The sequence below is a fragment of the Columba livia genome, chromosome 1 (assembly GCF_036013475.1).
Source record: "Columba livia isolate bColLiv1 breed racing homer chromosome 1, bColLiv1.pat.W.v2, whole genome shotgun sequence".
NCBI classification, from domain to species: Eukaryota; Metazoa; Chordata; class Aves; order Columbiformes; family Columbidae; genus Columba; species Columba livia.
This window is the reverse complement of record NC_088602.1, coordinates 171,476,488-171,500,651: the sequence shown is the minus strand read 5'-3', so window position 1 is coordinate 171,500,651 and position 24,164 is coordinate 171,476,488. Positions and strand designations below refer to the sequence as shown.

The 24,164-nt window shown below is 50.9% G+C and overlaps 3 protein-coding genes across 4 annotated transcripts in view; 1 reads left to right on the top strand and 2 right to left on the bottom strand.

Annotated features, from left to right (window-relative positions):
- Positions 1-1,487: 1,487 nt before the first annotated feature.
- Positions 1,488-10,600, bottom strand: TOB2 (transducer of ERBB2, 2). Its single transcript, XM_065046226.1, has 2 exons — positions 10,295-10,600; positions 1,488-5,958 (listed from the first exon to the last, which is right to left on the bottom strand). The coding sequence occupies exon 2, from the start codon at positions 5,870-5,872 to the stop codon at positions 4,850-4,852; it is 1,023 nt and encodes a 340-aa protein (XP_064902298.1). The 5' UTR covers positions 5,873-5,958; positions 10,295-10,600; the 3' UTR covers positions 1,488-4,849.
- A 5,230-nt stretch (positions 10,601-15,830) lies between these two features.
- Positions 15,831-22,711, bottom strand: PHF5A (PHD finger protein 5A). 2 transcript variants are annotated; one of them, XM_065046257.1, is made up of 5 exons: positions 22,383-22,498; positions 21,020-21,043; positions 19,977-20,094; positions 19,456-19,622; positions 15,831-16,544 (listed from the first exon to the last, which is right to left on the bottom strand). In XM_065046257.1, exons 3-5 carry the CDS (start codon positions 20,017-20,019, stop codon positions 16,455-16,457), a joined length of 300 nt encoding a protein of 99 aa, XP_064902329.1. In that variant the 5' UTR covers positions 20,020-20,094; positions 21,020-21,043; positions 22,383-22,498; the 3' UTR covers positions 15,831-16,454. The 2 variants fall into 2 exon arrangements, with proteins under 2 accessions (XP_064902329.1, XP_064902319.1); XM_065046247.1 differs by lacking the exon at positions 19,977-20,094 and having other exon boundaries at positions 22,383-22,711.
- The window catches only part of ACO2 (aconitase 2), a 21,224-nt gene continuing 19,754 nt past the window's right edge, over positions 22,695-24,164 (top strand). Inside the window, exon 1 of the mRNA XM_065046197.1 lies at positions 22,695-22,832. Within this exon, the coding sequence (XP_064902269.1) occupies positions 22,797-22,832 (36 nt within the window). The 5' untranslated portion in view covers positions 22,695-22,796. The remainder of the gene's footprint in view (positions 22,833-24,164) is intronic.

The window sequence follows — 24,164 nt, the reverse complement described above, 5'->3', positions numbered from 1 at the left end:
GCACCTTCTTTCCACCCTGAGGGCTGACAGAAGGCTGATCCCCACCACTGCACCCTGTCCGGTTCCTTCCCCTGCTGCCGTTTCACCTCCCCAAGACAGTAAAGGGGCAAATACTTCAAGAGAACAAGGCTTTACTAAACCTTTTCCCTAATCCCCGCCCAGGTTGCGCAGTGATCAGCTGTAAAGTAACTCCAGCCCTTACTGCTTGGCGCACCTGTAGCCAAAAAAAGGAAAGGCTCCGTGCCTCCCCGTGTGACAGCCGAGTGAATGCAGGGCCAAGGATCAGGAAAGCACATATGCGCCCTCAATTTTCCATTTCCAGAACCATGTCTAAGGGCAAGCGTTCGTGCATGCTTTAGATAAATGATTACAAGGGGTTTGAGACATAAAGGGAAAAAAATAGTGTTGTTGCTTAGCAGAGTGTGACAGTCACGCGGCGTGGAGCAGCCCAGCTCCCGGGGCTTGCGGAGCCAAGGGCAAAGCAGCGCTGGCTCTTCCAGGAAGAAATTCAGGCCAGAGGGGATGAGGGAGGGTGGGTAAGGATCCGAGTGGGAGCCCACAGCCGGTACCAGCTCCACGTTTGGTTTCCTCAAGGACCTTGAGAGCAGCTCCCCCTTCAACAGCTTTTTAAGGAGGTGGCATGGGGAGCTGCGAGCCACCCCTCAGGAAAGCAGCAGGAGCATGGTGGGGGGCTGGGACACACCTGCTACAAATGGGGTAGAACAGGAATTTCAGTGTCCTCCTCAGCGCGGAGGGGCCACCATTTTGCTAAAAAGGAGCAGCTCCCTCCAACAGGAACTCTGATTAAAGCTGAACAATGAGAAGTCAGAAAGAGAAACAAAACCTGACCTTCATCTTCATCATCATCACTGCTTGTTCCATCCAGCCTCAAGCCCACCCTACTATGGGAGGTCATGTTGGATGACCATTCACAAGCACAGCCTGCAGATGCACCTTGAGGCTTCTTTTGCTTATTAGCAAGTACTACAGGTGTCCCCACATAAACCCAAAGTGGTTTGGACCAACAGGAGAGAAATAACCCCCCCCAGCAGCCCCTCTGCAGAAACCACTGCCTGGGAAGGCTTCACAAACCCTGTCTGATGGCACCAGAGGGATCCCAGCCCCACAGGCAATGGCCCTGGCACAGAACCCAGGTATTTTAGGAACTCTGTTGATTGACTGAAGGCCCCCAAAGCACCGAGTGCCAAAGGGAGGGTGTCCCGCTCCCTCCTCTCCCCCAGCACAGCTCAGGGAGACACGGCTGCCCTCGCTGCGTCACACAAGCCCGGGCACCCTGGGCTGTTCCTGACGGAGTGAAACCTCAGCCAAGCTCACCGCAAACCAGCAGCCTCGCTGTGAGGGGAACACACCGAGCGCCGGCTCATCCAAAGGGGAGCAGGGACACCACCATGTGCCCCCCTGCCTGGGAACAGGCGCAGCAGAGGTGTTCCCCCCCCACCCCAAAGCACACACCACACAACAACCGGTTATTATCTCATGCTTTTAATACAAACTTAAAAAAATCTGGAACAATAGAAACTGTACAGATTTGATCAACCTTTTTTTGTTTTTTTTTTTTTTGTCGTTTTTGTTTTAACTAAATCTCTAGACACACCAATGTCCCGTTCCAAAATATTGCACAACATTCTGAATACAAAACTCTGATTGTATTCCTCCTTCGCTAAAGAAAAACAAACAAACAAAAAATTAAAAGAAAAACAAAACAAAACAGCAACCCCCCGATTCCCCCCTCTCAGAAAGAAACCCAAGCAGAGCACACACAGAAACCCTCTGGCTCAGGAGACAGACATACAGACCTCTGTCCTCTTTCACTCATTCTCTCTCACAAGGCAACCGGCGGTTCGCTGCTGGAGAGGGGCGGGCGGGAAAGGAGGGAGCTGAGTGGGGAGAACGGAATCTTCACCACTTTTTTTTTTTTAAAGTTTTTTTCCTGAAAAAATATTTTTTTTCTCTCCTCTTTTTAAGAAAAAATCTTGAAAAGAAAAAAATTACAGTTTTTTCTTTTTTTACGTTAGAAATATACATATATTATATATACCTCTTACATTTTACAAATGTAGCAAATTATTCAATACAAACGGACATCAACAAAAAGAACACAAACCCATAAAAAATAAAAGTTAAAAAAAATTTTCTCTCTTCTCTTCCTAAGAAACCAGGTAAATTAGTGCAGGTTTTTAAAAAATAAAATTGAAGCTGAACGCCTACATCCAAGACTAGAAAAGACCCGAAAAGGCCGTTAGTTTCCATTGCTGCCCGACACTGGAGGAACGTTTCTGAAGCACGCTTTTTTCCTTTTAAGATACAAAGAGGTTGGTCCCTCCTCCTTTCACTCACACCACTATTTTTAAAGCAGGTATAATTACGTGTGGCAGGGTATAAGCGGCATCGAAGCTTCACACACATAAGCAGGTGGCTGGGGGGCACCCCCACCTCCCTCCCTGGGCCCTGGGGGACCACGATGTCCCCTGGCAGCGATTCACAGGTGGCTTTGCCAAATGTGGGGATGGTGGGGGACAACTGCATTGGGTCCCGCACCCCTCAAATCCAGTGTGGCGAGTGGGCTGGCCCCCAGCAGCACACTCCCGGGGAGAAGGACGGGGTGGCAGTGGTAACGTCCCTTAAGTGAGGGGTTAAAAAAAGCAAACAAAAAAACCCCAAACAAATAAAAAAAGAAAAAAGGGAAACCCAACAGCTCAGCCATTCCTCAGCAACTTGTCCAAGTCTGGAAACCTGCAGGGGTTGAGACTACTGGTGCTGGTTTGGGGGAAGTGACCCAGGCTCTGCTCTCCTCACCCAGCGCCACAGTGGTCACAGCTGGATGGTAACAAGCAGCCTGCTCGGGAACCCACGTTGGGCACAAGGTCAGGACCATGTCCCTCCCTGCTCTGGGCAGCAGCTGTCCCCTCGGGACAGCCCCCATCTCCCTGGGACAGTCCCCTGCCTCTGCAAAGGCTCACTGGCAGCACAAGGACAAGAGGGCTGAAGTGCTTCATCTCAGCGCGAGGGAAGGGAGCGGGAAAAGCACAAGTTCAAGCCCACCTCCCCAGGAATGGGGATGTCTTGAAAGAGCACATTGGTTCAACAGATACACGAGAAGTGGGTTTCAGAGCGTGCTCCAGAGACATAATTAAAAGAAACCCAAACCTCAAGTCTGGGAAGCAGCAAAAAACTTATTTTTCTTTTTAAACTGAGAACTTTAAGGCCTGGAGTCTCATCATCTCCACCTCTCTCCTCTTTGCACGCTTCCACACTCCCACAACAACCTCCAAGGAGACCTCCCCTTCCCACCTGGAGAGCCTCCACCCTGCCTCAACAAGCAGCAGCCCTCCCTCGGCTTCTTGGGAAGGCAGGTTCAGGAGTCCCTGACACAGAAACGACCTGGCTGAGAAGCCACTACTGCCTGATCACAGCACATTGTCCCAAAACTGCAGGGACGTTTGCAGACCCCAGACCTGTGGCAGGGAGGCACCGGACACCGACGTGCTGGGATGGCCGCTCGCCTTTGGAGTGCCCATGCCCGCTCTGCTCTGAGCTCGCAGTCGTCCGTGCTGACGTGATCTGGCTGGGATTATGAGTTTAGACAAAGGGCTTCCCTTCTGTGCCAGATCAGCCACCTCCTCCACAAGACCAGGGCAGCAGATTTAGTCAGGTGCACACCTGGCTGAAAGCACAAACCCTCATGCTACCGCTCAAGAGAACAGCTTTGACAACATCACACTTCCTCCTCCTCAAAAGTAGTGCTGCCTCGCTAACTAAAAAGGAAGGAATTCCCTCAGAGACAAGAAGCTGAATTCACAGCAGGGAACGTGATCTCAGACCCAGGAAACCGCCCCAGATGACCACTGGTGGATGCTGGCCCCTGCTGCTGGGGAGAACATCTGGGAAGCAGGGACAGCATTGAAGGGGGGCCGCCTGGCTCAGCACCACCTCCCCCAGCCACAGGGACAGGTGGGTGGCATTTCTACACATGGGGCTGTCACCTGCATTGACTGGCCAGTCCCGAGAGGGCACGGGAAGGTCCCAGGCCCACGCGCAGAAGGGGACGGTAACCAGTATCAACAAGTTCAAAGCACCCGCCCCTCCTGTAGTCGCAGCTGGAAGCGCAGATGAGGGAGGGAGCGGGAAGAAGCCATTTCACAGTAGCGCTCTGCCCTCCCTGCGGTGTGCGGGGAGGGGGTCAAGAAGAGTTTTGCTTTTCCACACAGAGACAGAACAGCTAACGCCAGCTGGGGACGGAGAACCTGGAGCAACAACAGCACAACGGTCTGTGCCCGCGGGCACAGTAGATGCTCTCCATCTACATGCAGAGCTGTAACAGAACAAGCGAGCCCACCCACCTGTCTCTGGCTAGCACACAACAAGAGCGTCTCTGTCTCTACAGACACTGACTCATCCTCTCCCTGTCCCTCCTCCAGCGAGTTGGTATGAAGACATCCCTACACACAGGTGGAAAGACCGCATGTCCAGCGCTGGCGAGGGAGGGGGCGCAGGGAATCGGGAGCATCGTGACCTATATTTGCACCAGTCCTGGGCTGCAGTGGGAGAAGGGGGAACACAAACTGAAAAAAATCCCAAGACTCGTTTAAGGAGTAAAAAAGTGAGTAGGAAAAAAGCACAGGGACTGAGTTAAAAAACAAGTCAGTGCTTCAGGAGCGTTGCCAGCACAGCGCAACAACACTGGGCTCTCTCTTTCCCAAGAAGCTGTATTTATAAGATTTGAATATTTTCTGTATATTTCTATTTTTCTCTCCCTCTTTTTTGTTTGCTTTGTTCTTGTTCCCCCGCCCCCTCCCTCCCCACCCCAAAATACTCTCCTTCCTCCTGTTCAGTTGGCCAGGACGACAGGCTGGAACGACTGGCTGGGATACTGCATGGCATTCAGGTTGTAGCTGAGTCCTTCCACGAAGGGAGACTTCTCCAAAAAGAGGCTGTTGGTGCTGCCACCGAAGACCTGAGCCATATCAAAGGTACCACCCGTGCCGGCGTTGAACTGCGATGCTGGCGGGATGCTGCTGGCCTGGGTCTCGCTGCCGATGCCGTCGAAGAAGAGGCTGCTGGCTCCCGGCGACCCGCCGCTGTAAACGAACTCCTTGGCGTTGGGGGAAAGCTGCGACTGCGGGGCTTGGCTTCCAGCGCTCCCGACGAAGTTCAGAGAGTGCATAGACAGAGAGAGGCCCTTGTGCTTCAGCAGGTTGGTGGTGGGAGACCTGACCATCCTTGGCTGCTGCCCAGCCCCTGCTCCGCCGCCCCCTCCCGCGGCTCCTCCGCCCTTCTTCATCTTGGTAGAGCCGAATTTTGTGGCAGCAAAGGTGGCAGTGGTGAACGTGATGGGCTGGGCAGAGCGAGGAATGAAGGTAGGGCTGGGCGACTGGCCGAAGGAGGGGGACGGAGAGTTGGACAGCGAGTTGTCCTGGCTGCCGATGGGGACAAATACCTGGGCATCGGGGTTGAAGCTGCTCTTGATTTCTTTGTCCAGCTCTGCGGCGCTGCAGCCCTCGCTGTCATCCAGGTAGAGGACCTTAACAGAACCCTTCTCACCGATTTGGTAGGAAACCTCAAAAGGATCAATCCAGACGCTCAGCTCTTCCGGCACGTTGGCACGCACATCCTCCACGGCCAGCCCGCTCCGCTTGGCCGCCAGCTCCACCACCGGATCTACCGTCTCCCCTATATGAACACAGCGATAGCCAGATCCCTTCAGAGGCTTTTCTGGGTACCAGTGACCTTCATATTTCTTCTTCAGCAGGCGCTCTAGCTCCTCACCAAACAAATCTGCCCGCCTCCGAGGAAGCTTGTTGTACAGGTATGAGATGATGAAGTTAAGAGCAACTTTGATCTCCAGATGCATACTCCCTTCGCAGCAAGCAAGTCAGGGCAGCGTATTAAAAGAGACAAAATGACACACGCATAGACAAGATTTGGCTCCAAAGAGACCTAGGGAAAGAGAGAAAAGGATGGATGAAAATGAGAGAACACAACAACTCTCCACCTGTTGAGATAAACAGCCACGCTTCTTCATTAACAAAAGCAGAATGAGCAGTTTGCACAAATACTAATGAGCAGTGATACTCTCTAGGAGAATTACCCCAAATTTACTGGCCATCAAAACAGAGAGATGCTGGTGGGGAGGCACCTCCCTGCTCCTCCATGGAAGAAATAAGGGCGTAGCTACTACCCCCACACAGGCACGTACATTATACTTACCTCTCTGCCAAGTACCACTGCTGAAACCTCGGCAGGCCAGCCGTCTGCTCTGGCAGAGCTATCTCAGCACATCGAACGCACCTCTCTCTGTCCTGGCACCCAGCTGCTTCCAGCACGGCTCCCCTGCACCAGCCTCTCCACAACACAAATGTGCCCGCCACCTGAACAGCCTTGTGACTTGCTCAGCAGCTTGCGCACAGACCCACTCGCACTCAGGACAGTGGGGCCAGACCCTCCTCTGGCAGCCCCAGGGGTTGTGCCAGGTGCAGAAGGGATGAGAAGCAGTGAGGGAGGCTGCTGAGGCACCAGCTGCCCACCCCTGTTTACTATCCCCTTGACTGGTAGGCATGTATCTTAGTGTACCCAGTTGAGGCTCCACCTAGCTACAAGCCTAAAATCCCAGTTTAATTCAGCTAGGGGGGAGGAGGGGGCAGGAAATGTGTGGGGGTCACAAAACACACATGTGCCAACAGAGCCTGTCCCAAACAGCTCACATTGCTTATCTCCGTGCAGAGGGAAGACAAGCTCTGCCAGGAGCAGGTACCTACTTAATAAAAGACTAAAATTGCTTGCCAAAGACTGAAGTAATCCTCCTTCCCTCCCTCGTAAGGAAGTCTCTGAAATGGAGAGAACCCACAAAAGCACAATGCAAAACCACAACACTCAGCTCTCCCATTATACACAGATTTGCAAACAATGTTTGTCTGGGTACAAAAAAAAACCCAAACCAACCCAGGTAGGTCAGCACCGTGCTCTGTCACCCGTCCAAAGAGAACAAATCCCACAGATATTTTAGGAGGAAGCAAACTTCCAGTAGCCTCCACGCCTCTCCAGGGGCAAGCAGAATATCCAGTTTTTAATTGGCAGCTTAGTCAGCGGCTGCTCTGTCTCCAGCTGCCCTCACCTTGCTCAAACAGACACACTGTGCTCACCCGTCTTCCTAAAATGGGCTTCGGGGATGCTCTCACGCAGCACTCAGGCCCATGTTTACAACTTGCACCAATTATTTGGGGGTGGGGATGGAGTACAAACATACAGCGTCAGCATTCCGCTGAAAAAAACAGGAATCCCAGCAGCACAACCAGGCAGCCATGCTGCTCTAGGTCAGGAGGGAGGAAAAAAACTGACCAGACTTGTTTGCTTGGTCTAGTTTAGTGGACAAGAAGGATTAAATAAATTTTAGAGAAATCCTCAAGTATTTTGAGGCTTTATTACAAAGAAGGGGATAAGGATTCTATGCTTTTTCTGTACTAGTGTGAGTTCAGAAAGGTTTGGCTTTAGGATGACAGTAACCAGAAGCAGATCCTGCACCTCAAGTGTGCCAACAAGGTGGCCAGTTCTGGAAGGAATCCCCTTTGGGTTTGAGTCAGCAACAAGAAAAAACACAGGAATGAGGGCAAGGGAATGAGGAAAAGAAGCCTTGCATTTAAAACCTGCTTTAAGGAATTACTGTAATGTAACAACTTTTGATAGGTCACCAAGACCCAACCAAGTTAAAATAAGAACAGACAAATGCCAGAGAAATAAGTAACCAGAGTTTTTCAGAGAACAGCAATGAAAAGCCATTTTCAGAAAGCAAGTCTTGGCATGGGAGGGAGCCATTTTCACAGCAAACAGCACAGAGAAACCCCTGAAATAGCACACCTAAACATTAACAAGAGCTTATATGGCACACGCTACCTCAAGGCAGGATTACACGGAGCCCTCTTACTCCTTTGGCTTTGAGGCATCTGAAGGAGAAGACAGCTTGGGATCCCAGCAAATTAAGCAGGAAAAGAACAGAAAACTTGTAAATCTTTTAACCTTGAGTGACAAATTCAAATCCACTTCCAAAATCTATTAAGAAATCAGAAATTATAGATTGGGAAAGAAGCAAAGGCCAAAATTTGTTACCGCCCTATTTGCAACACAAACACCTCAATATACTTTGAGGAGCCCACATCCTCATCAACCGCCTGCAGAAAAGATTGAGGAGATACAATTATAAATCACTACCTCCTTTCTTCTTCTCTTGTAGAAGTACTCCCCCTCCCTAAAAGGGGAATACTGTGTACCTTGACTATAAAAAAGACGAGTTAATTAGCCTAATAATGCCAACACCTACCAAGGTAGCTGCAAAGGGCTGATACTTGCAGAAGGCACAAAAAGTCAGAGATACCATCGAGTGGCTGACACAGTAAAATGTGCTCCAGTAGGAACCCTTCAAATCTCTTTCTACTGCACCAAAATGTGATAATGTGGTAATAAAATGGAAGTGAAAAACAAACAAACAAAAAAATAGCTGGAGCAGCATGGCTGCAAGACAAGAAAAAACTACATATAAATTGTAAGAGGTATTCTGACAAGCCTGCCTGCACTGACAGGATCGCCAAAGCCAAGGCTCACTGTGCCGTGGGCAGAACACCGAGGTACCAGCACGAAACAAAGAGCTGCTCCTCAACTTTGAGGAGGGAACGCAGGAGTCCCCTCAGAGCCCTGTTTATCGGCACACTGACGTGCTGGAGGAGAGAGGCCAAATAACCACTTGCATCAGAGGAGAGCAAACAGGGGAGGGATGCCTTCTCCCCCCAGCTTCGAGCACACGGCAGGTGACCTTGTGAGTCTCCCTCCCAGCTCCTGAGAGAGGCCTGGCCCCGGGACATGGAGGCCGCCGCCTCCCCAGGGGCATCTCCAGGGACTTTAAAAGGCGGCGGCCACGACGGCCTGTGGTCCCACGGCTGGCCACACCCGGCCGGGACAAGGGGCCTCTTTCCAACCTTCCCCACCCCAAACCCCACCCCCGGCCGGCTCCCCCCGTCGAGTGAGCGGCCCTGCGGGGACCCACCCGCGGCAGCCGGCCGGCCGCCCCGTCCCCGGGACAGCGGCGATCTCTGGTAAGCGGGCCGGACAGCCCGCGCCCCCCACCCCGGCGCCGCGGAGCGCTCTGGGAGCTGTAGTGTTTCCCCCCCCGCCGCGACCTACTTCGCCTCCGGACTACAGCTCCCGTCGCGCCCCGCGGCCGGCCCGGCCCGGCGCGTCCCCGGCGAGGCAGGGCACAAAATTTTCCACGGCACATGCGCCCTGGGGCCCGCCCGCCCCGGCGCTGCCCACGGCGGGGAACACGCCCCGCGGCCCGGCGCTCCGGACCGCCGGGCAGCCGCCCCCTTCTTCCCTTCTCCTCCCTCTCGGCAGGGAGGGGGAGGCGCGTCCCCACCCCACAGCGGCCTCCCCCCGCCCCACGGCTGCGGGACGGTGCCCAGGAGGCCGCAAGTCCCGTGTCGCCCCTCACCCCCCTCTCCCCGCTGCCCGTCCCCATGGCGGGGTACAGAGGGTCGCAAACGCAGTTCCCAAAAGAACGAAGGGAAAGGTCCCCCTCAAGGGCGAGCTCCCGGTCCCGCACGCCCCGTGGGGCACCGCGAGTTTCGGGCTGTGAAGGGCGCAGCACCCCCGTCCTCCCCCCCCGACACCTCCCAAAGGAAACCCAGCGCCCGACCTTCCCCTGCAGCCGCACGACCCCGTCCCAAGACCGGCCGGGACCCCCCCGCCTTCCCGGGGAGGCAGAGCCCCTCCGCCGGGAGAGGGGCCGGCAGCGCCCGGCCCGGCCCAGCCCCAGCAGCGCCTCTTTTGTTCCCGAGCGTCCCCCCACCCGGAGCCGGCGGACGCTGCACCCACCGTGCGGGGAGGGAGACACCCCAGCGACAACCCCTCTCCGCCCGCAGCCCAGGGTACCCGCCGCCACCCCCAGGCCCAGCCTGCCCCAAGCGGGGCTGAGCCGCACCCCGTCCCCCCATCAGACTGGGGAGGGGGGCAGACCGAACAAAATGGTGAACTGGGGCACTGTGAAGTGCCACCGACCCAGTGACTTTCACACCCCTTCCTACCGCCCCCGCCCGCCCCTTAAAAACCCCATTAATCTTCCCCCGGGGACGGGCAGCCACACAGTAGCTCCACGGACGGATAAATTATCCCCCCAGGCGGGGAGGGGAATGATGAGCCCCCTCAAGCCGAGCCCACAAAGGGGTGCGGGCTTGGGGACCTGGCCCGAGAAGGTGTGGCGGGGGAGAGAACCGTCCCCGGTCCCACTTACTTCGTCCTTGGCTCCAGAGCCGGCGGCTGTCGGGGGCCGTGGGCGCTGCCGGCAGAGCCCGGACGGTGCGTGCAGCTCTCTGCTCTGTTCCCTCCGTTGCTTTATCCCTGGCGGTGCGGCTCCTCCGCGGGGCAGGCCTAGGGGCTGTGGTGCGGAACACCCGGAGGTGGGGGTCCGGATGCCGGTGCTTGTGTCGTTGTCGTTGTCGCTGTCGTCGCCCCGCCGGCCCGGAGCCGCCCGCGCCCTGGCCCCAAGTGAGCCAACTCACGGCAAACTTTCACCCTTAGCAACCCCGCGCAGGGATCCGCGCTCCCGCCCAGCGTAATGCGGCCGCGGAGGGCGGGCCGGGACTACTTCCTCCGCCCCTCGCCGCCCGCTCGGCCCCACCGCCCGCAGCGCCCGGGGGACGGGGGGGAGGGGGCTTGGACTCCTCTTTTTCTCCTTTTCCCTCCTCCCGGCGGCAGCACCGGGGAGCGCCCCGACTGTGGGCGGGAGGGGAAGGAAGGGGCGGGGGGTTTAGCGGGGATGAGGATTGACTTGAGGATTTCCCTTGAGGCGGAGGGGGGCACAGCGAGGGGATCGGACGGGAGGTGGGACGGAACGAACCGGCCCGTCTCCTCGCCTGCGCGCGCTACGGGTGCCTGGCAATCGCTGGCACAGCTGGGCGGGACCCGGCATTTTGGGGCTCTGGGGAATTCGGGCTCCTCAGGGTGCAACCTCCCTGCACACCCCATCGGAGCCTCAGCAACTCCCGTGCTGGAGCCCCCAGACCCCGCCAGCGGCGCGGGCGGTAAGAGTGTGGGGGTGAGGCGCCCTAAGGGCGTGCGTACAGGTAACCCCGGCTCTTTCCTTCAGTGCAAACCCCTAAGGACCCCCAGGGACAAACACGGGCGGGGAGCTGTGGACCCATCTCCTCCGGGAACAACGGGGCGAGGCCAAGCAAGGCCTGCTGCTGTCACCGCAGGGACGGCAGGAGCAGGTACAACACCCCAAGGCAAGGAGGGCGCCTCAGAGCCGCAGCACCACACTCCCCACGGACTACTTTGGGCCTGCACGCCTGTGCTCCTCCGCCGTCAGCGGAGGGCCGGCCCAGCCGCGGCGGAGGCGAGGGACCAGCAAGGTGTGCAAGCGACGGCCGTGCTAAAAATAACTGCAGCGTGTTAGCAACAGCCTTCCTATTGGCTGACCAGGCCTGGCGGCGCCTTCGGATTGGTGAGCTGCCCCAGCCAGTGAGAGGAAGGGGGTGTGCGCGAGGGGTGGTGTCGGACTGCCGGGAGTTGTAGTCGCCAAGGCGGCCGCGGCCTCTCCCGGCTCCGGCCCGCACCGCGGGCTGTTCGGGGCACCGGCCGGGCCCGCAGAGCCGTTACGCCGGTGCCGCGGCTGGTACGAGGCCACCGCAGCCATCTGGGTCACGGGCTGCTGGCAGGCACCTGTGCCCCCAAAGGCAGAACGTCTGCTGCCCGCTAAAGTGCCACGTGGCTTTTATTTGGCAAATAAAACTCAAGAAGGAGAAGAAACAAGTGCACTTGCTTTGGGGTAGGAGGGGATACCCAGCCATGGCAACAATGGTCCCCGAAAGCAGCTGTGCATGGAGAACCATTACAGGGTCTGCATTTTTCTCAGGTCCATCTTCAAAGCACACGTGGCTCTATGCTCTTACTTTAAGCCAGGCTTGTTACCAGTTCTGAGCAAAATAAATAAAATCCCTACAGCCACCGGCAGGCCACATACTTTACGGTCCAAGGCTATCAACTTCGGACAGACACCACCTGCCAAAGGCTCTCTTTCTCTTTGTCCATGCATACGGCAGCTTCTGCGCAGAGTAAAGCTCCCAATGGGCAGAAGGGGCACCAAGAAACTGCGCTTCCAAGCCCTCCCAGACACGTGCTGGGCGGTTTCCTCGGGGCCAACACAAACAGACCAGGGAGGGAGAACCGGTCTCGGTGACCAAACAGCTACTGCAGTCCCTGTCACAGCAGGAGCAGCTTGCCTGGGCCTTGGCTGGGCCTGTGAAACCCTTTCCTGTTTTGTCTTGGTTTGGAAGAATTCCCAAGGAAATCCCATAATGGAATCACATTCCATCTTGGAAACAGATCTTCTCAATAACACAGTTACATCTGAACGCTTGATTTATCACCCATTTTCAAAGGGGACAAAGGCCACAGACACTTCCTGACCTGCTCTGTATCCCCCAGGTTAAATAATTCTGTGCGGCAACCATCCCCCAAGTGCAAAAATACAATTTCCTCTCATGCCCGATTTCCACAAAAATCCTCCGCATCCTTCTGCGTTTGGTTTGTCCTCCCCCACCCAGGAACCCTTTACCACTGAAGAGGACTTCTTTTAAAGCCAGCCAACACCACGCATTAAGAAATCTGTTAATGCTCTCCTGCCTAGCCACAGTGCTACAGCAGCCATCCTTGCCCATTTTCCCACTGATTAAAAAAAACCCCAAAAACTAAAAACAACTTTTGAAATTTTCTTTTCCTCTTTTTTTTTTCCTCCTGCAGGGGAAGGGAGGAAGGGGAAGATTTATGAGAGCTATTATGGGCAGCCTTATTTTCATCACTCCTAGTTTAAAAGGAATTGGGTTAGGAAAAAATACTCCTCCCCCCCACCACACTCCCTTGCTTTGCTAGAAACAAAAATCAAGCTGTCAGCCAGAGATCAGGAAATTAAAGTGACTGCACTATTTTTAGCATCATTAAGAAAAAAAAGGCAATTACATTTCTAAAATTCTATTGTTGTTTTAATAAGGTGTTACTAAGAAGGTGTTACACATTAGGGCTCTTTAAAATAGTTGTGCCTTGACCGTGCTCCTTTAATTATCGCATCGCCCTGGTACACATGCAGGCAGAGGAATTCTGTCACAGTATCCGCTCACGCATTCTTGGCCATTTGGCTATTACGTCAAAGCAAAGCTACCGAATCACGTGCGCACGGGGAGAGAAGGAATTGCCAAGCTACTGGGACTGAGCTCGTTTTGCCGGGTTCTTTAATGCCAAGGAAGGGCAGTCAGGTCATAATCAGGCGTAATTAACACTGCCATATCCCAAATCCTCTTTACATTCAAGTCACATGACAAGCTCAAGGAAATGAAAAATTATTTCCTGCTATTGAAACAGGCAAACAACGTCTCCAACTGATCCCTGTAATGAGAAAATAACAGCTCCTGTGCAGATAAGGTTTCAGAAGCAGGATTTTGTCTGCACCTCCCGCAGGGAAAGCTCACAGGCAGACGTCAGGCCTTTCCCTACCTTCATTTATTTGTTTTTTTTTTAAAGAAATGTACTGCTTCAGGCTCAAGGGCTTTGTCAAGACATGGTCCAGATGAGTCAAAAGACTGGAGATGTGTTATTGAGCTATTCGCTGAGTTCAGTTGTAGCTGTGGCTGGTAGCTGGTCTGAAGAGGTAAAAGGGAACATCTACATTTCAGAGCACAGGGATGCCTTGTTAGTAATGACAACAAAGAAGCCAATACTTAATAGGCCAAGAAGTCCCATGTTCCCTTACTCCAATGTAAAATGCCCTTTGACATTGTGCTCTGGTCTCCAGTACTGCCAGCAAATCTCCTTCTACTGGACAAGTACTTAACAACATCTATTTAGGTAAGAAATACTGCACCTTTCTAGGGCCCCAGCCTAGGTTTCGTTTGCTGGTGAACAGAAATCATTACTGTGCAAGCAAGGCTGAGTTTTTCTAGGCTACTCAGCTGTATCCATTACCCTTGTCTGAATTAGAAGCTTCAGGGCAATGTCCTGTCCGTGCTCTGAAAGCAGCAGAGCCGAGCACCAGCAGCATTTGGCATTCTCCCCAGAGCTGTCTGAGCAAACAAGGCAAAGGGGAAAAAGCCCGTCCCCTCCCTCTCTCCACCTGCCCAGTGACTCAGAACAACTCGAAATGGCAGCTTAACTCTCATTGCTGACGGAACACAGACCGATGTACCCAGCGGTCAGAGTGAGGGCACCAGGAGTGCCCAAAAAGTACGTATGCTCAGCTGGTTTTGGGAGTGGGGGAAGGGATGGGGACACTCATTTCTCTATAGCAACCCCTGCCTGGCTGTTCCTGCTCAATGATGGGAAACAAGGGCTGCTCTAAAATTAGATCTTCTAGGGGTCCCTGCAGCCAGGGCAGTAACTCTGACACAAAAGAAATAATTCAAACTTCATTACCCTCTACCTTCACCGAAAAACTTCTGTTATCTTAGAAACTTTCAGGAAAGAAAAAAAATATGTACAAACCTTCTGCATTCCTAGTGTGATAATTTGGGTGGCCTGACTGAGAGCAAGTGATAAATTCTGGTTGAAGTGATAAAGTTCCAAGTACAAAAAAATCTGCATGTCATGCCCTGCTTTTAAAGACAGAATTTAACATGGCTGCTCCATGGCTCTGACATGGGCTTCCCAGTCAGGAACGTGGCAACTGCTTATTCAGGTAGAATTCTTTTCAGAGAGTGAGTTTGCTGGAACCAAAGAACTAGTTTTCTCTGAACATCTTGGCAAATGGCATCCACGTTAGTAAAAATTAATCAGAAGCTGTGTAAGGGAATCATGGTGCAGGGAAGAAGACATACAGATAGTCTCAGGACTAGCTTGGAAGAGAAACTTGACAGAATTACTTGCTGGGGAGGAGAGGGAGGAGCAGCTGAGGTAGCTGTAGGAACAGTCCCACCTAGAGCCAGCTGCAGCAGGAAAAAATTACTTTTAAAGGAAGGATGATCACAACTTGTCTGTTTTCACTCTTATCCAAAACACCTAAATGTCTGGAGCATGTAGAAGAGGAATTTAAGCCAGAGAGAAGTTAAACAGGAATCAGTAGTAGCCTCAGGGGAACAACCGAAACCCTGAAAGGGGCACAAAACAGACACTAAACTCCAAAACTGTGCAAAGAGAATCTCATTACTGTAGCACACGCTCTGCTCAGGCAGTGAAGACTTCAAGCACTATGGTGCACACTGAACTAGGACCCCAATTTAACCACGTGAGGAGTGCACACACTAGTAGGAAACTCAGTTCTGCCTCTGCATAAAGGCACCCGTTCTCAGATCTCTGCTGAGCTAACAGACCGCTTTTAGCCCGGACTGGTATTTGACAAACAAGCAGCCTCTGGTTTTCAGTATGCGTACGGCTAATAGTGTAGAACACAATAGTTGGTTTCCAGTTACAGCAGGGAAGGCTTTAACTTATTCACAAGAACAGGAGAGCGAGTCAAATAGCTTAGTAGGTTTTAGAAAGGGATTGGATGTTTGCATGGTGAAACAACATCCACAGCCGTATTAGATCGGATAAGGGTTACAAGCTCAGCGATCCTCACGCTATGGGACAAAATCATCAGTGGCTGGGATCACAGGCAGACAAAAGCGATAGCCATTCCCTGAAGCTCCTTGCAGCAAGGTCACATGGTCATAAGCAGGCAATGTCAGAAACCAGATAAGCCATTGTGCAGTTCTAGCTGGGCTAATCCTTCATGTCCCCAGAAAGCTCCAGAGAGGCTAGGCATGGAACAAACTAGAGAGGAATCCTTGTTACACAAAAAAAAAAAAAAAAAACACCCAAAAGAATAAGCTTTATTGCTGTGCATCCTATAGAAATGGTTACAAGAAAGGGCCTTGGATTAATATATCAAAGAAAACATGGAACAGCTGTGCTCTCCCTAGGAAGGCACCAGCCACGAGCAGGTTCCTTACAAAAGAGGGCAGCACAGAAATATACTGGAGGAAGGCGAGGGGTGAGCAGACACATGGCATTGCCGTTCCGTTCCTCAACACTGATGCATGGGGAGATTTCTAACAATTGAGAGGAGGCTTGGTAAGAACACGCACAGGATGTTTCCCCACATCAGAAAGGACGCTTGTCTTTTTACTGAGCTGGTCTCCTCCACATGTAAATATTTGCCCACCAGGATTTTTATAGCAAGCTGGGACAGCCACTAGCAGAGCTTCTGAAAAGGCAAGAGACAGTAATCCTCATTTGTTCTTTCTGATAGTCAGTTTGATCAAATTTCAGTCCCCACTCTGTTACTTCTCAAACCTCAAGTATACTACTGGTTTTGTACTGCTTTAGAAAAAAAATAATCAACTGTTTTTCAAGAATAGTTAAGTCCAGAGATGATCCAAGACTCTTGCCAACCTGACAGGAGGCGTAGCTGTGTATGGATAGGATCACCTCTTCTTGAAGCCGTACTTTTTCCTTTCATAGAAGAGGTCTGTCTTGGAACTGCCCAGGTTGACGATCTTAGGGCAACCATCCCTCTGCAAGAAGAAAAGAGGATGTAAGTTAGGAGATGGGTAAACAGAACTACATCATCACTTACATAGTTCTAGTCAGTTCTCAGTTCCCACGCTTCTTACCCCGTCCTTAACACACATTTCAAATACCTGTGCAGACGAACTGCCCTCCAGTTCTGGTTTCTAGCAGCCAGAGAGTGGAACAGAGGAGGACAGATGCCTTTTTAACATTACTCTAGGACATTCTCTTCCTTGGAGTGAAGATGGAAAACAGCTCATATAACATCAGCGGTTTAATGAAAAGGATGCTCAGTACCTCAAGACTGGATTCTTTCTAAATTAAGATAAACAGGATTTATAGGGCCCTTTCCTTTTCTTCACCAAAAAGAATCTTGTCGCTTTAGATGTCACCAAACCATTCTTGTGTTTAGGGACCCTCTTGGCTGTGACACAGAACTGAATCTCAGATCTCCTGCATCCTGGATTGTTTGCTGCAGACGCTGTATGGTCGTCTTGGAAAAGGACAGCTATTCACCGCAACTACATGGATACGTTCTTATACCTGAATTCCAGTAGATGGTGAGAAAAAAGCCACAAGAAAGCAAGAAAGGGAGTGGGGGACACCCACCTCAAAGGTGTGGTTGCAAACACAAATCAGAAATATACTTCTTGGTGTACCAGGGAACATTTGTCTGTGAGCCACTTGAGCCCAGCATCTGCATAACACTTAAGGGCAAAATATTGCAGCTGGCAACAGCAGCTGTGAGGGGCCCAGCAGGCAGAGGAACACGTGTCCTTGGCTGTTGTTTAAGCCCGAGTGGGTTAGATTTGGAAAGCCTCTGTGCATATGTCAACCTCTGTAGAAACTGCACCCAAGCTGCCCCATCGATACCTGCTCCTGTGCAGGAGATGCAACTCAGTGGGGAGGGTCTGCGTGGTAGAAATAACAGAAGTGGGGTGAAAGAAATCATCTCTCCCCCATACACCTGCCACAACACATCTCTAGCTACTCTCTCCTAATTTGATTTTGAACCTCAATAGTAGGACTCTTCCAAGCCTTGCCTCCCACGATCCAGGGAGTCTGTGACAATCTTGACAGCATTATTGCAGGGCTCCGTTCATTCTTCCACCTCCTCTTAAGGAGGCAGCATACAAGCATGCTTCTGTCCCCAATAAAATATTACTTTTTTCAACTCAGAGCTGTCCTGGGGACAAGGCAGGATTTTGGCCTTTATCCACAAACAGAAATTAGGTGAAAAAATACCTCATTCCTCCCTCCATCAGAACAAACGTACCGAGAGTAACCAGACCCTTTGCCTCATGCCCAACAGCATTCTACCTCCTCCATTCTAGTATTTGTTTTCTTCCATTTTAGTATTTGTTTTCTTGCTTCACTATCTTTTTCAGCCTTTCTCCAAGGATGATGCAAGTGCTGTGACTGAAACCTCGGAATGTTGGAGCATCAGGTAGAAAGTTCTGTCCATCTGCTTTTCTTATTCATTTCAGCACCAGCTACCATAATTATGACAGGCAGCACTCAACTATTCTCCTTCTAAGCACCCTGCATCTGTGCCAGAACTTTTCAATCCTGCAAGTCAATCATGTCAAGTCTGCTGTTTCAGACCTGCAACTTCACATCTGCAATAATCCCTAACATCTGAGTTTGCTGGTACAAAGCAACTGTCTTCATCCACAGCAGCTGTCAAAATACCTCAGTTCTGACATATCATTCTCCTCCTTCTCCAGCCCTACATTTTCTACAAACCTCCTTTGCAGAGCAGCTGGCTATTTCATAACTGAACCAGACATGATAAGCTACAGGTGAGCATAGGTTATGAAAAATACCTATTGGGAATCAATATGAATTGTTAAAAATAAAACCAACCCTATTTTACTAATGACTTATCAAGCCCAGTATCTTGGTTCCAAAGGGAAGTGAACAAAACTACTGTTTCCCACAGCATTTCTAGTAGGAGGCAGCACCACCATCACAGCACTTGTATCCATATTTAGATACCAAGGAAGATTATGGTCCTGTCCTATCTAATGACCAAATTCAGACAAGGACCTGCCCCTGTCCTGAATTTTGGCGCAGCCCTCTACAGAAAATGTAGGCACTGAAGAGAATTAAACCAGCAACTCAGATGAGCACGTTCCTCTTATCAGTTTGAACCATTCTCTCAGCATGTTCTCCACTGTCATTAGGGGGTGCTGGAAATGGCATTTGCAAAGCACCAAAACCCAAACAACCTTTAACAGATGCTCTCACAGCTACCAGGTCCATATTCTGGTGATGTTGCAACTGTGAGCATCCCGTTCTTGCTTCTCCCTAAGGTCTTTCCACCACTTCATTTGCAGTTCTTCACGACTTGCACTCATGGTGTTGGATATTAACAAACACCTTATAGGGGGTGAACAGCTGCCGCACTTCATGTGTGCAGTATCTTTCAGGACAAGAAGATTAAACAGCACTGACTATAGAAAAGAGGAATCATTTCACCTTGGTCAGTGGCTGATAGTGTACTTGTAGTGAGAAGCAGCTCCTACCACAGCCTTTGCAATGTTCATGATATCTCTGACCCTGATAAAGCCTAGGCTGAGAGATCAACAAGATAACAACTTCAAGCTGTAATAAGCATTGTGGGAAGGAAGCGAACCGTGCGCGTGCAGTGCAAAGCAGTCACAGACCCTTCAACATGAAGAGAGCTACGAAACCTTAAAATGCTGTGATACTTCAAAATGCTCTGCAAACACAGGGAACTACCAACAAGGGAAGAAAGGTACAAGGTAATGAAAACCAGTGCCAATACTGGTAGTGGAACCCAAGCACCCCATGACCCAACAAAAATTTCAGTAGTTCAAAGCCTCTTCAAGATAAACATGGTTACTAAATAAAGACATAATCAATTCAAGAGTAGACTGGATGACAACGTACATCTTTTTCCTGGATGGTACACTCCTTGCAGTAGTAGGCGTCAGACACTCCTGGACCCCCGCAGATCACACAGCGCCCTTGGTACGAACCGTAGTTACACTCATCACAAATGCGCACAAGAGTGCAGGGCCGAACGTAGGAGTCACAGATCACGCATTTGCCATCACCTGCAAATACAGCAGAGTCTTTGGTTACAGAATGTCCCTTTCTCCACACCTACATAGAAAATGAAAAGCTTCCTAGTCAAAGAACTTGCCTGTACAAAGACAATACAACTGAACTGCAGAAATTTCTTTGCAGGCACTGAGTGCAACTTTGTATTTGCACACAGACTTGAGAGGAACAAGGGCCAGTAGCCTGCAATATTTTTTTTTAATTTAATCATGCATTCACAATCAGAGAATAAACCCAAAGTCACTTCTGTGATTAACTAACACCTGCAGAGATCATGCCATTACTTCTACTCTGGATTTTTTACTTGCGAAAAAAAAAAGCTGGACTGACAGGACTTGTGTCCTTACCTACACAGAAGCAGCAGTGCAAGCTTCTCCCACAGTGCCACATCAACAAAAGTCTGGAGTTACTATCCTCAAAGAGATGAGATAAGAGATTGTACTCGTGGTGCCTTTAATCCTTCATCTGTGAGAAGGCCAAAGAAAGAGCAAACTGGCGTAAACAGCCATTTCACAAAAGTTGCTCTTGCTTTCTCACGAGGAATTGAGTGAAATTCAAGTACTCATATCATACAGGCCAACAGCCATCAGATGCCATTGATGGTCTCTGCTGTGCTGGATGTTACCCAAAACACTGACCTAAGGATGAAAGGCTTCATATTCTATTACCAGTTCCCAAGGCATCTTAATCCTGACTCCCACAAACAGCTCATCTAACCTGCTCTTAAATCTCCAGCACGACAGCCCTCAACTGCTACCAATGGGCACTGCTGAGCGCTCTTGAAAACAATCTTGTTGCTTCAGGCTGTGCTTCTCCCCACTTTGCTTATTTTCATACTATTTTTGAGTCACAAACTAGTAATCTTATTTGCTATGTATCCCAACAAGGTTCTAATGACAGATCATACTCTTTCTTCCCTGCTACAGTTGAGCACTGGCATTTGATTCTGTGGGTTTTTTCCTGTTTTAACTCAAGATGTTCTCCCTCCCACCACTTCTTCTCCTAGATGCTGAAAGGAACCTTTCTTAAGGTGTAAAGAAGTTAGGTTCCCAAAATGCATTTTTTCCCTGCTTTAAAACGATCAGCCTGTTTGTTTTGTATTACAGATTATAAGGAACCAATTGAGAAGTCACTGTAGCTGCAGCTACTGAAAATGCTGGCAGCACATACTCTAGAACAGCATATCTTTGTGTGACAATCTATTTGAGCATATAACTTTACAAATGTTCATTGATTTACACTTGCAATACACAAGTAACTCTTCCCATCTCAACGAGCGACATCAAGTTCATGGTTAAAGCAAAACCAGAATCCAATCCCCAAATCCGAACTTTATGCCCTAAAAATGGCACCATTTTCTTAAGTAACTATATGTAGAAGCTATACTTACATTTTTCACACAGTCTGCCGATTGCTGTAAGAAGAAAAAAAAAATTATTTGAGGCAAAAGCAGGAGAAAAAGGTAAGTCACTACAAGCTTGAGTGTCAAATAATTATCCTCTGCAGGGAGCAGTTTAAAAAAAAAAAAGTAAACCATAGGAACAGTTTGAGCATAAATATAAACATATTTATAATAAACAATATATATACTCCTGCAGACATTTACCAAGACCAAAATTTAGATGCACTGTGAATGCACAATGACGCCCACTAACAATAAGAAAGTGCACATTGATTATTCCAGTTCAAACACAGTCAATGTACTTGACCAAAGGAAATTCTACACATAGGTTTTGACATAGCTTTTACACTGTTTTCAATGAGAAAAAAAATAAAATCAAGTGCTTATTAGGTTTAAGGCAGCCCAAATACCTTCCTCACTTCAGAACATGAAGGTAGTTAAAAATATCTTAGAAGTCTTGCCACTTGTCTAGGAAACTCGCAACAATGATGTTAGTAACGTGGATAAATGCCATAGCTATCAAGTTCTAAAGACCGCATGTCCACATTCACAAAGACTAAATAGTGGTTCAGTTGAAGTCTGAGGGTCAAGGGCTTCACCAGGCTGGAAATTAATTTTCAACACAGACAGACTGTTAGCAACATTAACTATTCTAAAAAGAAGTTTTTTACAGACAGTGCAGCTGAATATATTGTGTTTATGGTTCTTTCCAAGGAATTAAAAAACATCTCGAAAAAATATATCAACTTCTAATCTTGTATAAGACTTCATTAGCAGGACAAATCCTGAACTAAGCAACACGAATAAAACTCATTATCTGTATATAGGTGTAACCTAGAAGATAATCTTATCTTGCAGACTGAAAGCTTCTCTCAGTGCTGGCTGAGGCCTTCAGCACATTCTCCTGGCTGCACCGGTATGGCCACCACAAGAGTAAAGTACATTAAAATAGTACTTTTCTGTGTTTAGCCGTCAATTTAATCCACCTTTCTCCCCACCTGAGGAACAAGACCCCCGGGTTGGCCTGGGTTCAAGCCATTCAGCTCTGCGCAGAGCAGCCCCCAAGGCAACGCGCCGGGCCGGGAACCTTCCTTACACAACCACCTCTCCCGCTGCGGGAGCAACCCTTAAACCACGGCAGAACATCAAAATACAAGTGAAATAAAATAGTGAGGGAGAAATGAGGGCGGAGCTGGGGGGTGTGCCCTTCCCCCACCCCCCTCGCCAGGCCCAACGGCCGCGCGCGCGCCTAACGGCCACTAACGGTACGCGCGCGCGCCTTTCCCTCACCCCGCAGCGGAGAGAGGGGGACAGGGGAGCCCCTGCGGGACTCACTCACTCACTCACTCACCCACGCCCGCCTGCTTGCGGCAGAAGATGAGGTCCGGGTGGTGCTTGGCCATGGCGACGGCGACACGACACCCGCCTGCCGCCCCGCGCGCTCACCTCCGACCCGCGCTCCCACCGCCCCCGGTCCTGGCTGGGGTGAGGACAGCGCCTGCCAAAGCGCCGGAGCGGGAACGCTGAAGCGCAAATCGTGCGGAGGGCTGCCAAGAAAACTCTGTCCGCGGAGCTGCTCCGCCGTTAACCTTCCCCCGCCCAGAGGAGACTCCCATCGCGGCCGGTGCCCCTCTTCTTGGTGCAAGTACTTCCCTGCCAGGACCTGCACAGCCCCGCCCCGCGGCGCCCCCAGCCGCGCGCCGGAGGTATGAAAAGGGCCGCGTGACGCCATCGGGGCGCGACTTCATCTTTGTCAGTGAACAAAATGGCGCCGTACTGCGTCCTGGCGGCTCGGCTGCGGGTGAGCGGCGCGGCGGGCGCGGCGGGCGCGGGGGCGGCGGTAGCGGGCGGGAGGAAGGGAGCCGCGGCGGGGCTCGGACCGTTACCCGCCGGGTGGGCGGGGGGCTGCAGCCAGCATTCCGGGCCGTCCCCGGCTGTCCCCGCCTCCGCCTGTAGGTCAGCGTGTCCCCGGCGCGGCCCCGCGCCCTGTTTCCATGGCGATGGCGGGGAGGCCGCGGCGGCGGCGGCGCGGCCGCCTCCCGGGCCCCGGGGCAGGGTGCGTCCCGCCGCCGGGCTGGCCGGCTCTCAAGGTGAGCGCAAGGTGAACGGGGCGGCGGCCTGGCCCGGCCGGACCCCGCCGCCGTGGCCGTGGGCGCTGTCAAACCCCGGGCCTGGTGGGGCGGTGAGCCCCAGGGCGTGGGCCCTAACGGTGAAATACAAAGCCTTTCCCGGAGCCTTGCTTTTTTCTTTCTTTCGTCTTCTATTTCCTACCCTTATCAGCGGGCACCAGCACAAGGTGACTCCTCGTTGTGTGAGTGCAAAGCCTATCTTTCAGCAACGTTGCTTCAAAAATCCTACTTTTAGTGTGAACAGAGGCCCATGGATGAAAAATATGCTATGGTCTGTATATAAACGGGACCTAGGGAGACTAAAAAAGCAGCCAGAATAGGCACATAAACTGCCTTTTTTCCCGGGGCATGGATAGTGACTCTCACAGCCTTGACTGTCATGACCTCTAGAAAATCACATTTGCTTGTAATATGAACTCACCACAGAGATTCTCTTACTTGAGACATTATTATGTTTAATGTGTACTCAATAATAAAGGTTTTGTGATATTTTAAAGCCTGGAAAGCAAATGTTAGGCTGCAATTTTATTTTTTTAGGGCTGCTAACTGTGATAAGGAGGCCTCTGTGCCCCTTAGTAAAGCACACGATGAAGCCAGGCAATTTAACTTCTCTGTTCGCCACTTGTGACCTTGGCCAATGTGCTCCCGTTTCTTGAAGAGTCGAAGTAAGAGCTTCTAGTATTCTGAAAGTACTTTGTGAAGCTTAATTCATGTTTTATATTTCTTCCTTACTTTATAGATAGTTGTTTCAGTAGAATATAGATTTTTTAATTTAAGCAAAAGTTGCAGAATAGCACCATTTCAGTTAACTTGATATATTAATTCTCAACAGTTAAATAGTTTTTCATTTGTACTTTGAACAGAAATCGCTATTCATAAAACAAAGACAGTTCCTTTATTAGGCTAATGATTTGGTTCTCATTTTATGGTGTGTCATTGTATGAGAACAAGTAGTCATTTGCTAAAATTAACATTGTATAATATAAAACAAAGGCTACCACATT

Coding starts and splice junctions, on each gene's coding strand:
- PHF5A (XM_065046247.1), bottom strand. CDS start 22,434: ATGGCCAAGCACCACCCGGACCTCATCTTCTGCCGCAAGCAGGCGGGC. Junction 21,044..22,382: donor CCGCAAGCAGGCGGGCGTGG/GTGAGTGAGTGA, acceptor TTCTTCTTACAG/CAATCGGCAGACTGTGTGAA. Junction 16,545..19,455: donor GTACCATCCAGGAAAAAGAT/GTACGTTGTCAT, acceptor TTCTTCTTGCAG/AGGGATGGTTGCCCTAAGAT.
- TOB2 (XM_065046226.1), bottom strand. CDS start 5,872: ATGCATCTGGAGATCAAAGTTGCTCTTAACTTCATCATCTCATACCTG.